At 32.4% G+C, this 13,614-nt stretch overlaps 1 protein-coding gene, 1 long non-coding RNA gene and 1 pseudogene across 4 annotated transcripts in view; all 3 read right to left on the bottom strand.

Moving 5' to 3' along the window:
• The window catches only part of LOC133698957 (uncharacterized), an 89,821-nt gene extending 78,339 nt beyond the window's left edge, over positions 1-11,482 (bottom strand). Inside the window, exons 1-2 of one of the 2 annotated variants that reach the window (XR_009843215.1) lie at positions 11,151-11,396; positions 10,599-11,023 (exon numbers count right to left, since the gene is read on the bottom strand). This is a non-coding gene — a long non-coding RNA (uncharacterized LOC133698957). Of the gene's footprint in view, positions 1-10,598; positions 11,024-11,150 lie in introns of those variants that run through there. The other variant, XR_009843214.1, reaches the window with a different exon arrangement.
• LOC133698272 (putative cyclic nucleotide-gated ion channel 15) lies at positions 718-2,023 on the bottom strand (annotated as a pseudogene).
• Positions 4,210-8,311, bottom strand: LOC133699121 (exosome complex component RRP41-like). Of its 2 annotated transcripts, none has more exons than XM_062122266.1 (7): positions 8,096-8,311; positions 6,971-7,049; positions 6,699-6,801; positions 6,473-6,593; positions 6,118-6,206; positions 4,701-4,850; positions 4,210-4,577 (listed from the first exon to the last, which is right to left on the bottom strand). In XM_062122266.1, the coding sequence occupies exons 1-7, from the start codon at positions 8,241-8,243 to the stop codon at positions 4,488-4,490; spliced, it is 780 nt and encodes a 259-aa protein (XP_061978250.1). In that variant the 5' UTR covers positions 8,244-8,311; the 3' UTR covers positions 4,210-4,487. The 2 variants fall into 2 exon arrangements, with proteins under 2 accessions (XP_061978250.1, XP_061978251.1); XM_062122267.1 differs by lacking the exon at positions 8,096-8,311 and adding an exon at positions 7,781-7,865.
• Positions 11,483-13,614: the final 2,132 nt, after the last annotated feature.

Genomic DNA, 13,614 nt, shown 5'->3' with positions numbered 1-13,614 from the left:
TATGAGACTGGTATGTCAAAGAACCATTTCAATCCAAAAGCTTAAGCTATTAGGTGAGGTCAGGCTTGAAACTTGCACAGGCTCTCATTACCTTATGCTTATTTTTTATCAAATAAATAGGGATGATGAGATTCGAACTCGTGACCGCTTGGTCATCAAGGCTTTGATACCATGTCAAAGAACCATTTCAACCCAAAAGTTTAAGCTGCTAGCTGAGGTCTCAAAATATAATTTATATGATTCTCCAACATGGAAGAACCCCATAAAAAACAAAACGAACAAATTATGCAGCTTAATTCATAATAAACTCATTGTTGAATAATAAAATTTTAAAAAATCAATCTAAGAAAAGGACACAATAAAACGACATGAATTTACCCGAGTTGACTCGCAAAACCTGCGACCTGGATCATGAGACCAAGATAAATTCATATAAAACAAACTGAAACACATGACAAAACCTAATTCCTAATCAACCTAATATTGAAGATTTTGAAGAGTAAAATTAATATATATATATATATATATATATATATATATATATATCAATTAAAAAAAACTTAAGTCAGTCATGTTAACTCGTCAAACTTGTGGTATGAGTCATGAAATTGAGATAACTATATAAAAAGCAAATCATAATAAATTATGAAGTTTGATCTCTAATAAATAAAATGTTAAAGAATAAAATGAGAGAGAAATATGTGTATGTGTAGACATAAAAAATATAAAAAATATTATTGTAATTAATAGTATTTTATAAGATAATGCACGGTAAAAACATTAAATCTTTTCGTGTTTTTTTATTTTTTGATTCTCCACTCTTCGAAGCGAACTGTTGTTGATTTTAGGTATCTCTGCAAGTAGAATCTGTATCAGTGGAGAATAACTTCTTCTTTTTTTTTGGTAACCCGGGGTGTTCGGGTCAGCTTACGCGCACCAGGGCTTGTAGCCTAGCGGCAGAGGCAAGGTTGCCGCTGGGCTACAGTGGAGAATAACTTTCATACATAGAATAGCAGCCCAAAGATTTAAGCGAATTTAAAGAAGTGGTTCAAATAATGAAACCAACTCAAAAGGACTAGAAGTTATTGTGTGGACTTCATGTGAAAGCAGTCTTGAAAAAACAAGAAAACGGGGAGATGTGGAGAGCCCAAGGAGATGCCGAAAAATGATGATGAACCGAAGAAGATTTTTAATGTTGGTCATCGTCGAACCACTAAGATTGGGGATTACAATCCAAATTAACATCTGTAACGCAGAGAAAGCAACAAAACGGCCCTGATTAACCTGTGAAATCCTTTGTCTGCCTGTTGAAATTATGACAGAGAAGAATATGCATGCATACCTGAGGAAGAGGCGAGGCGAGGCGAGGCAGCAGTAAGGCCAATCCAGAATTCTTCTGTGGGCACCTTAACGCAATCTTTTTAGAATCTTTAACAAGTTCTCCTCTCCCAAAAACACGGGAGGAAGGCGCTACGAAAACGAATGAAAATTTGAATCACCTAAAAGACATCAGCTATTGATCTGACAATTGTGAGGACTGCTTCAAGGGGTACACACTCCATTCCAGACTCGAGGCTAGTAAAAGAATAGAGGATCAACAAACAAAGAAACTAAGCATGCTACCAAAAAGATCTGAGTCCATCTCCGCACTGATGGTCCTCGAGGATCCAATATCGTTTTGTTCACTTTCTCATAATCCTCGGAGGAAATTAAACTCTACACGGTTTTTTAGACTTGAATGATTAGTGTCGGCTGTAAGCTTAATTCAACAACATCTGTAAACCTGAAACATTGTTACATGCAAGTCTCAGATTTAGGAAGTGATCAACAATATCCCACTTATTCAGTAAGAACTTGAACAACGAAATTAGTCATGAACATGAAACTATATAGCTACCACTCGTGGACTAATGGATGAATGAGGGAGAAGAATTAGAAATCTAATGATAGATTATGATAAGAATTAAAGAAATAGAAAGGTGATTAAGGTATACCTTACAGATCCTGAATTCCCAAAACCCATTTTGCTCCACTGAGAGTAAAGCTGTGGCCTCAATTAATGGATTTGATCTGCAATACAAGAAAGATAAAGGTGTGCTGCTAATATGAGGGTATAAATCATCTATTTGTCGGCATATGCAGCACGGAATCAACAGAAACTGACAAGACATTAGTTTAAAGCCACAAGAGGAAAACAAAAAGTTAGCAGACCTATTGGCCTCTTCTTAAGCCATGTATCATGCGAACAAAAGACACGAAGATCTGTAGTAACTTGGACATCAAGCTGGCTAGAGAAGGACTATCCCACCTTTTCAGGAAAAATGCAAGTCAAACACGAGAACAAATTTCTTCTAATACTACCTTAAATCTGCAAAAAGTTAAGACACAGCACCATTTAAAAGGATTTTCCTCAAATTCAATATATGTTGAATCAGAAACACTTGATAACCCTAAAGAACGTTTATTATATATGTACTGAATTGTGACAAATTTGAATAGAGTCTAAGATTATGGCACGCAACCTAGCTTGTGCTCAAAAACCGGCAAACGCATCATCATCTATCATATAAATAATTGAAACCAGCCCAAGAAAGCACAATTTGTGATTTCTTGCCTAATAAACAAAGCCCAGATGAATGTATCTTGAGGGTATTTCTTCTACATTAAGCATAGATGCATAGATTCAACAAAAAAACGTTATCTTATCGGGCATTAAAATGACAGAAGACTCCCAAAGCACTGTATTTTTTTCTGTAAACATAATTTATCTGCTTAGAAACTGGTAATCGTCACACAGAAAAAACAATATTATTAACACTCAACAAAGATAGAGGGAGAGCTCTTACATTACAAACTAGTCATTTCACTGACCCCAAATCCTTCTGCTATGCTTTCATTTGCTAACTAATGGGGTCTGATGAACATTTTCCACTCTTCTAATTAATTCAATCTCCTCGTATGTCAACAATGGTGGCCATGGACTTGAGGGTTTAGCTGCTATGGTCAATCGTGTGACTTGTTCCGCCCCCGTCCCGGGTTCGACCCTCTATGTGCACGCCTGTCACCCCCGCGGTGCCTTACCTGCTCATGGGCTTGCAGGATGTCCAGTGGGTCGTGGGGAATAGTCGTGGTGTGCGCAAGCTGGCCCGGACACCCCACGCAAATCCAAAAAAAAAAAAAAACAATGGTGGCCATGGCTATATATGAGCATGTATAAAATAGTTTATATACATTGTAATATTGTTTTCAACAAAAAAAAAATCTGAGAATACAAAGCAAATGATAGGGAAGCTACTCAAGGAATTGAAAAGATATATGGTAGTGTTATAAAATGAATTTTTATGATTAAATTGTTGGAAATTAAAGAGTGGCAGAGGCAGTGGAGAGGGACGAAGAGACAAACATTTGAAGAAGTAACACCATGTCCCTCAAAATAGGAAGTGGCTTCGGTATATTTTTATGATGGTACAATTAATTTTTTTCAAATATCATTTTTTTTTAGTTTTATGTTTATTTTCTTTTTCTTTTTCTTTTTCTTTTTCTTTTTCTTTTCTTCTCCTCCTCCCTCCCTTCTCTTTCCACCTTGCGTCAGCCACCCTTCCTCTTTCTCTCTCCTTGGTCTCGCCCACGCCAGCCACGCCAGCTACGCTTCACTTCCCTCTCCCTGAACGAAGAGATGTTTTTTCTCTGATTCTATTTGCTTTTCAAGGGTGTATTAGATCATAAATTGTTTTTCAAGGTGTTGTTTAAAAATACATTAAAGTAATATTTTTTTATTTTTAAATTTTTATTTTATATTAACACACCAAAATAATTGAAAAATATAAAAAAATTAACTTAAAACAAAACAAAATTAAATTTAACAAAACAGTAGTTGCACTACTACGCTAAACGGTGCCTAGGCCTATCTCAAGATGGCAGGACAATTAATCATTGATCTTTTTGTTTTCATATTGCCTTGCAATGACATCAGCAATGCCTTCATCTCAATTTTACTGCAGAAGATTCCTTTTGCTGTTAATGTATTTATTTTTGTTTAGATGTTCTTAAAATTCATCTTGGATGGAAATTCTACTGGCATTTTAATGCTGGATCCATCATAAATAATAAAAAAGCAACCCAAATGATATTGCTAACACGAGAAAAAATGCAACAGTTACACCATAATTACACTTGGCATGGGGAGATGAGCAAACCTTAAGATGCGACTAAAAGCAATAAATCCATCTATAAACAAAGAATATTATACAGGAATCCAACATCACTCTGCAGTCTGCTTTGTAGTGTAAGAAGTGGGCTAGAGAAATATACTGGTAGCTGCGAAAAGAAGGAAAAATGCAGACAGGTGAGCATTGATAAGGAAAATTGATAGTTCTCACAAAATTGTACGAATTCTTTGTTGTTTAAAGAGGGAAAGGAAGAGAGGATAAAAACAGCTAAAAGGTGATCTGAATTATGCTAGCAAAATCACTACAAGGAGGTTCTTTCTAATCTTTTGAAGCTGAAGCAGCCTCTTTCAAACAGGACCTCATTATCTTTGCCAGCTTTGAGCAAGCATCCAAGCAAAGCTGCATTGCCTGTTTGTGAAAAGCAAAATCAGTCCAGCTAAACTTCACACACCTTAGATTGCTTACTGCTATTTATAGGTTATAATTTATCCTGTAGTTTAACAAATGACGTTAGCAGTTTAGATGGCGCACCTCATTCAGATTTGCAGTTGACCATTCCCCTGTAATGGTAAGCTGCGTGACCTCATAATGAGAAGGCATGCAAGTGATCATCAGGCTTCCGTCTTGAAAACTTTCCTCTTCCAAAATTGGATCAATGATGAGGTTTCTGCCAAGACAAGACTGCAAAACAAAGAAGCTAATTTACAAAACATGGAAGAAACAAATGTGAATTAAACAAATGAGATGAAGTCATTAAAGCAGCTGGTTATATCTCGAATGAAGTATAGAACTGCACTAACATTTTAAAGACATGAAAGCTTCTTGAGCCAATCATTACACTAACATGTTTCTACTGAATCACAATCAACTTACTTAGAAACGGCCTCAGAATGATTTCTACAGAGTCAGAGCAAAGTAATACCAGACAAAGGAAAAACAGTCCAGTAAGGCAACAAATATTAACGTGACCACCTAAATTCCCGGATCTCCATCTATATTCATAAAGAGCCATGTCATAGCACAATCACACCATCAAATGAGTAGTTATTTAGCATAGTGTAATAATTTAGATGTCTCAAATTTTCTTTCCCACTATCAGGTTCAATGGGACTAACTACAAGACGGCCTTTTAAGAGCTAACAAATTCTGTAGTGAACAAAGGAACAGGCCAGGATGATAATAGGTTCAGTCAATTTCTATTTCTAGTTCAAACTTTGGGAAAACTACCCATTACAAAGTATTTTGTCCTAGAGACTAAATTACACTAAACACCCGAATAAAATTTCTACTGTTAAGATATTAAAACACATCTTTCTTCTATCAATTATTAGCAATAAATAAATATATGAAAATACTAATCAACGCTCCAATTTTCAAACTAGAAACATTTTCAAAACAAACAGAGATGGTAATAGGTTATTTAAAATTTATCACATACTGAACACATGCTATATAGAAACTCAATCAGTAAATATTTTTGGTGAAGGAGAATGCATATAAGCAAAATTAGGGGAGAAAAAGAAAGAAAGGAAGCAGGGAAGGAGGGAAGGAGGGAAGATACAAAAATAAATTACTTGAATGAAAGACCACATTTGAATAAAGAACTCAGCTTATAAAGGGTGGATTTAAGATTCCCAAGCATTCTCATCCCTAAGTGACCAGCAAAAGAAGTTGGCAGGTCAAATTATTGGCAATAGAATGATGATCGATAATTACATTGAGCATAACTATTTGTAAGCTCTGAAACTTGCAGTTGTGTCCAATGATTAGAGTTGGTTTATACGCATCAACAACAATCAAGCAGACTAATTAAAATTAAAATAAATACTAGAAGATATTTAACTAAGTTGCATTGGATAATTGTGTAAATGCATATAATGTATAAACTTCATGTCAGATAACAGCTAGAACAGTGTGAGGAAACCTCAAGTCTATACATGAAGCGTACCACAGAAACTCCAGCAACAAGGTCATACATCATAATCCCAGCATCTGCCAAGGCAAGGCTTGCACAAGATATTACAACAGGAAGATCACCTGCAAAAACATAATCTTGTTAATGAGTTCAAAGAAAATATTTCTTAATAGCCACTAAAATTTTATCGGAAAACCAGGCTGCAGAAACAAGAAAACTTAAGAGCATGAAAAAGCTTTACAGTTTTTTATTGTAAACAGAAAAACAATATTCCCGGTGCAAGTTTTGCTTAGTAGTCATAAAGATGGTTGTGCTATCCTGCAAACTAGACATAACATTCTTTTCCAAAAGACCGAGATTTAGAGGTTAGTATGAAGCTGTAACTCACTGCCACCAGATTCTAACACCAATGCAAACACATCTACAGTTGTTTTGGGAAAAGTTTCCAGCGTTACTGCCCCTTCCAATGCCTTATGAAGCATGGTGGAAAACTCTTTGTTGTCTGATCCCTGACAAAAAGGGGCATCATATATTAGCTACAATAACTTCAAAAGGATAATAGGTGTTTGAAGATGAGTATCATAAAATATTGTAGATGCTGTTGCTTCACATACCTGTCCATGAACAGTGGTGGCGAAAGTGGTATAGCTAACATTGCAATTAAGCCTGCCCTTGTCACTATACATCATTGCTTTCTTACTCTCTCTGGGCCCAAACCTGAAAAGGGAAGTAAGATGTAAAACTAAGTTTATATATGATGGTTGCTGTAATAATTACATCTCCTATCATGGTTCCATCATGCTAATATAACCTATAAATTTAAACCCAAAACGAAAAAACTAGAAATATTGCGATGAGATACAAATATAGAAAAGGCAATACTCACACAGAAACAATGACCTTTGTATTTCCAAACTCAGCATAAGCAGATCCTGCAGCAGAGTTGACAGCACCAGTCCGGAAAACTGCAAACGAAAAACATTTCAGTTCAAGTAAATTAAACAAAAAAATATCATTCCTGCATAATCCCTGGATGATAATAGATTACTTATGTGAATGGTACATGCAAACAGATAAAAAAAAAGAAAAGAAATATGAGCCACATGCTCTCTATTAACAATCAAAATTTAAAACGTCGAAATAAAATTTTCATTTCAGTGGTAACGAATCACATTCATATTTAAGATGAGGGCAATCCATATAAAGTAGAAATTGGTGGGTTTTAGCATCTAGGACATAAAGACTCTGCTAATAGAACATGAGAATCAATTCCATCCATGGATGTGCTCAACCCAACACCGAAAAGTTGGTACAATGGTACCCCATAACAAAAGGAGACAGAGACTGACAGGCAGTTATATGGAATGTCCACACCACGAGAATCCTTAGAGAGGATGTAAATATATCATTCCATGCAAAGGAAACCAGATTTCTAAACACAGAGACAGAAACCTCAAATTTCCGAAATTCCATGCCCCTAGTATGAGAATTCGAATCATCGGGAAAATAAATGAAGAACCAGAAACAAGGGAACCAATTCATTCATTCATTTATTTTCTTAGCATAACACCATTACACAATAAAAATGCAGCATCTTTCACAGAACATAAAGATGTAAGATAATAAAATCAACGATAATTAATGGAAATCATTTCGATGAACAACAGAAAGAAACAAAAAAAAAACGTAAATTTACAGATTTTCATAATCATTGACACCCTAAAGCACATATAACAGTGAAACATTGAGATAGCACAGCCCTGCATGTTATATAGAAAAGGGAAAAAGAAGAGAAAGAAGAACAAGAATGCCTAAAACATGTCAGCATAAGTTAAAGAATCAGAAGTCAACACCCAAGAAGGTAAAAAGGAGAAAACAAAAGTAAACCCACCTGCAAAAACTGATCATTCCTTCAGTGTAATCATAGAAGATTATTAAAGGCTAATTACTATTAAGCAAGTTTTTTTAAAAAAAAAAAATGATAAACAGTAAAAAGGGAAAGATATATTACAGGCAGATCGGCACTGGTGGAAACCACGGCCATCGGAACGTGTCCAGTCGACGTCAGAGTCAGTGAAGAATGGAGGACGGTGGGCTTTGTTGGTGGGAGTGGGAGCGGGAGTGTAAGTGCTAGGCGCTGCACCACCTTTGGAGGCCATTGTGAGAGAGAAAGAAAGAGAGGGAGGTTTAGCTTATTTTGCTTTGCTGTGGTTTTTACTTGCTCTGATTATTAATAGGATAAAAAATTAACTAATATCATATGAATTTTTTATGTATAGTTTGAGATATTCTTGTACCAGCAATAATATTTTTCATGTATTATCTAATTTTTTTTTATTTTTTAAAACAATAGGATATGATTATTTCTTAATACATGAATAACATTAATTTATTTGAATAATAATTAAGGGCACATTATTATTTCTTAATACATGAATAACATTAATTTATTTGAATAATAATTAAGGGCACATTGGATATGACGAATATTCAAAATTTAGAGTTCTTTTTGTATATAAGTTCATGATAATGATTGTTGTCATTTATCCTAAATTCAACTTTGTGTTTTTTTTTTTAATTCTCAACCAAATATGAATTTATTTTTTAACATGTCTATATCTACTAAAATAATATAAGATAAATATTGTTATATTTTCTACTCTAAAATTATATTAAAAAAAATTTTATAATGCACAGAATAAATAATAGTATCTTATTAGTTATTTTCTCAAATTTATTTTAAATAAAAAAATAGATAGAAGTAAGAAAAATAAAATAAAATCTACACTTTATAAAAAAATAATAAGAATATTTTCATTTAATCTTTTTTCTCTTTTGATGTGCTAGCTTTCATATTATAAAGATATGAAATTTTTAATGTAATTATAATTTAGTTTTAAAACAAATTAAATAACCTTTATAGTTTAAAACCATATAACATAATTAATCCTACGTTTTTAAACACATTTAAAACTTATTCCTTCGATCAATTCCTTTTTCTTCTTCAATTTATTTTTTTTCTTTTTTAAAAAAAATAAAATAAATAAAAGAGATGCAATAAAAATGGAAAATTTTGATAAGGGAAAAAAGGCTTTTTTATTTAAACAAAAGGAACAAATTAAGAATGATTAATATTGGTGAATGAACCATTTAATGTGGATCGATTAATTAGTCTCAATAGAATTAAGAAAAACTAAACCGCCTAGGCAATTTAGGGTTGCAATTATTGTGGTCGTACACTCTATTTCACTGTGAATTCATACAATACAATTTTTTTTATTTATTTTGCTATCTTATTTTTTTTATTTAATCCTTTTGTGTTAATCTATTTTGCGATTGCCCTTGTAGTTCAATTTTGTTATCTTTTTATAGCCTTCTTGCTTAGTCAAAAAAAAAAAATCCTGGTAGTGAGAAAAATTGATCGAGTTTTTCATCAAAAAAAAAAAATTAACTAGAGGGGCTAAAAAAACAAAAAAAAAAGTTGTAAATCAAGAAGAAACAAATTAGATTGTAGAATCCAGGGGAGGAAAGATTAAAAAAATAAAGGATGAAAGGAAATAAAAATAAATAAATAAATCATTGACGTAGTGTCAACTGCATATCACCTTATACACGTCACCAAAAAAAAACAAGAACACCCAAACAATTCTAAAAACACTAAAGAATATCACATTTAAAGACAGAAAGAGACCACACGCACCACCGCTCAAAACTAATAGCACCAATTCATGCATTGACTCTTTTGCACGTGTCAACCTTTTATTTTAACTTTCACTGCTAATTCGATAATAGCTCTTCAATCAAGCCATAAATCTCATTTAACCCGTTCAATTTAATTTCTAATTCGCTAATAACTCTCCAATTAGGAACCGATTTTCATTTGATTTAACCTCTAATTTAATAATAACTTTTTAATTAGGGCATGAATCTCAACCCCCCGAGTTGACCCGGCCTCTTCTTTCAATTTAACATTTTATTCTCTAATAAATCTTCAATTTAAGACTTTTTTTTATCTGATCCAAGCTCAAATAAGATCCAAGCTATACTAGAATAGGAAAAGGGAAGGAAAATTGATAGATGCTCAATCGAGTTAGCACATTATGATCATGTTTATTATATGAATTACATATTTGATGTTTATCCCAATTAATTGTGTGTTATTTAATGTCATCATCTCATTAATAAAAACAACCGAGAAATGTCATTTCTAGGTTTACCTCTATTTTTTTTAATTGTCCGAGTTGATTTTGAACCTGCTAAATTAATTGGCTCACATCATAGCAATTTCTATACATTTAATTTCACTTTTGACTTAGGCGAGCAATCAGGTTGAGAGTTTTCAATATTAGATCATTGGCCTTTATTTTAATACATTGTTAATGAATTCTGCACTGTGTCCATTTTTAACTTAGATTTTTCATAATAAATGGAGTTTCACACTTATGGTTTTTTCAATTGTACAGGGTTTTGATGAGGTGAACCTTATATGTTATAGGTTTGCATTATTTGTCTACAAAAAAAAAATCATGAGTATGTTTATCACACGCAGAGCGCAGGCAACAGAACTACAAGTACATACTAAGTCATAATTAACTCCACAAATACAAATTCCCACAAATTATACCAAATACAAATCCCAGAAGCTACGTTTCTGGCCGGCTTGCGACTCAAAATTCAGCAGCTAAACATAGACATAGAACCACACAACACCCGGAAAAAAAGAAGCTTGAATCAACACAAAAGAAAATCTTGTTATCACAACATTTTTCGGAAAAAAAATCAGAAGATAAAAGTGTCAATGAACTATGTATTCTGGTTTCTTCTGACGAACCAAAGAATTATATCTAAAGAAACGCAGCTTTAGGGAGGAGGAGGCACAGGCTCAAACAGTGGAGGGCAGCAGCATGAAAATAGGCCACAGCAGCACAGAAACCATAAACTGCAGAAGGTTAATATTATTCCCAGTCAGCAATTAATAAAATATATAGTATAAGGTCAAGATCTAGCTACCGATGTTGCATGTTCCTCCAGATGTAGCAAATGTATAAGTAAAAGGAACAGCTTACCATGAATCCCAGCATCCTCCACCATGGCTTTCTGGACCGAGCAGTGGAGCTGTGGGTGGTGGTGGTGGATCCATTGGTGACCTAAGATGGACGGAGAATACTTCTGGAGGGTGATGGTATCCTCTATGTGGAAGTTAGATGGTTGATATTAATTGGTAGAGCATTATTCAACATCCTCTCTTCAGGTCACACCTTCAACTACCATTCAAAAGTTGCGCAAAATATAGGATTTGCAAAATGGACGACCTAACTAATTATCACACTGGGACATGGCTAGCTCTGCCTCTGCATATGGACACCTACTTCAACTGCCGCGACTTAGACTTACCAAAACAAATACCAAAAGGCATATCTAAGAACCAAATTAGAAGATTTTATAGTACAAGATTTTATCTGACGTAAGGTAGTAAAGATTTGTTAGAAAATTGTTTTAAAAAAATGGTTAATTGGCACATTTTAGAGAAAATTAAAAGTAGGATTTACTTATTTTAAGGGTTAAGATTTTGTTAAAAATTATTTTCCAATAAAAGTACTTTAACATGTGATATTATCTTATCTAAAATAAATTTGAGTGAATAAAAAATTAATCTTAAAAAATTATTTGTTGATATTTTTTATAAACCAAAAAATCATCGATCCTACTATAAAAAATTACATGATTTTCTTGTGACTTATATATTGAAAACTTGATAGTCAAATTTGTGCCTATAAAGCATCAAAACTTTTAGAATAGAGAGCTTTTAGGCTAAGTGAGCTTTGATTTTAAACCACTTGTTCAGCTCGGCAAGAGATGGGCATGGCCTGGCCGAAGGTTAAAGCCTGAGTTTAGTGTAAAATAATTCTTTTAACTTACAAATGATTTTTATTTTCTAGCCTATGAATAAACGTTCTAAACAATTTAATTTCAAAAAAAAAACATTTGTTCTTCAGGGCTAAAAACTTTCATGTATTTATTCTTTTTATAGTGAGTACATTAAGATAAAATAGCAGGAATTAATTTTGGTAACTTTGCATGCACAACTTGCAGTAGCCAGAAAATAAATTTTTTTTATAGTGAGTACATCATGATCATGATGTCTCTTCTTCTTGCCGGCTTGAGTCTTATGATACGTGGCATGGTAGTTTAGGATATGTGAATTATAATTCTATACAAAGATTAAATAATCCTGAATTATTACTGAATATGACTTTTTAAAAAAATCATAAGTATGATCTTTATATAGAATCCAAAAACAACTCAACAATTAAAATGAGTATGATATTTAATTTACTTGAATATTAGTGATTTAGAATTCGTGCAAACTAAAGGTTAGAAAAAGTATTACATTACTTTTACATATATTGCTCATGGTTTTATTATACTTATTTGCTTAGAAAACATATAGGACTCATGAAATGTTGAAATATTACAAGAATAAAGTTGAAAATTAATTTAATAAAAAGATAAAATTAATATGGAGCAATAAAGATGGAGAGTATAGAGCATCTTTTAATGAATTTTGTTTTTAAAATGGTATTATCCATTCAAAAAAAAAATTATTCACCTCAATAAAATGACATTGTTGAATAAAAAAACTGAATATTAAAAAAATAATGAATTTTCTGTTGATATATTCAAGAGCACCTTAAAACTTATAAGGAAGACAATTTTGATTACTAATTATTTACTTAACATAGTACATCATAAATGTTAGAGAAGATACCATATGAATTATAAAAAGATAAAAGATATTCCTACAAATACCTTAAAGTATGGGTGTGTCTTACAAAATTGGTAGTACTTTAACCAAAAAAGATCAAGATAGGAACTAAAATTATAGATTATTTCTTTATTGGATATGCTTGCAATAGTAATGCATATCGATTTCTTTTACACAACTTAAATATTAAGAATATCCATTCTAATACAATAATAGAATCAAAGAATGTTGCATTCTTTGGAGATGTGTTTCAATTTAAAGAAGCACAAGAAATCTATTCACTTAAAAAAATAATTAAAGTTAGATCAAGTAGTTATAATCAATTAAAAGATGATGAATTTGAGATAAGGAGTAAGAGGGTGAAAGTGATTAAATTTTTTGGTCTTGATTTTCTAATATACTTGTTAGGAAATGAACCATGAAGCTACTTTCAAACAATGACATGTCTTTAAGCTTTCTATTGGAAGAGGGTAATCAATAGTAAAATTGAATTTATCATGCACAATCATACATAAAACCAATCTTCCACCAAGAAATAAACATTAGGTCATAAGTGAATATTTATATATATATAAAAAAAAGATGAAAGTTGATGGAACTATTGATAAATATAAAAAAAAAGACTTGTTAAAGGATTCAGTTAATAGAAAGATATTAACTATTTTGACATATATTTATTTGTGTTAAGAATAACTTTCGTATAAATATTAATAATCATCATAGCTATTACCAAGCTTGAAATACATCAAATAAAGATATAGATG

The sequence above is a fragment of the Populus nigra genome, chromosome 7 (genome assembly GCF_951802175.1).
Source record: "Populus nigra chromosome 7, ddPopNigr1.1, whole genome shotgun sequence".
Lineage (NCBI taxonomy): Eukaryota > Viridiplantae > Streptophyta > Magnoliopsida > Malpighiales > Salicaceae > Populus > Populus nigra.
This window is presented reverse-complemented; position numbering and strand designations above follow the sequence as displayed.

What these genes read in the sequence shown, in the direction of transcription:
- LOC133699121 (XM_062122266.1), bottom strand. Translation starts at nt 8,243, where the DNA reads ATGGCCTCCAAAGGTGGTGCAGCGCCTAGCACTTACACTCCCGCTCCC. An exon ending in CCACCAGTGCCGATCTGCCT is followed by an intron (nt 7,050 to 8,095) that starts GTAATATATCTT and finishes TTTCGTTTGCAG; the next exon opens with TTTTCCGGACTGGTGCTGTC. An exon ending in TTGTTGCTGGAGTTTCTGTG is followed by an intron (nt 4,851 to 6,117) that starts GTACGCTTCATG and finishes TTTGTTTTGCAG; the next exon opens with TCTTGTCTTGGCAGAAACCT.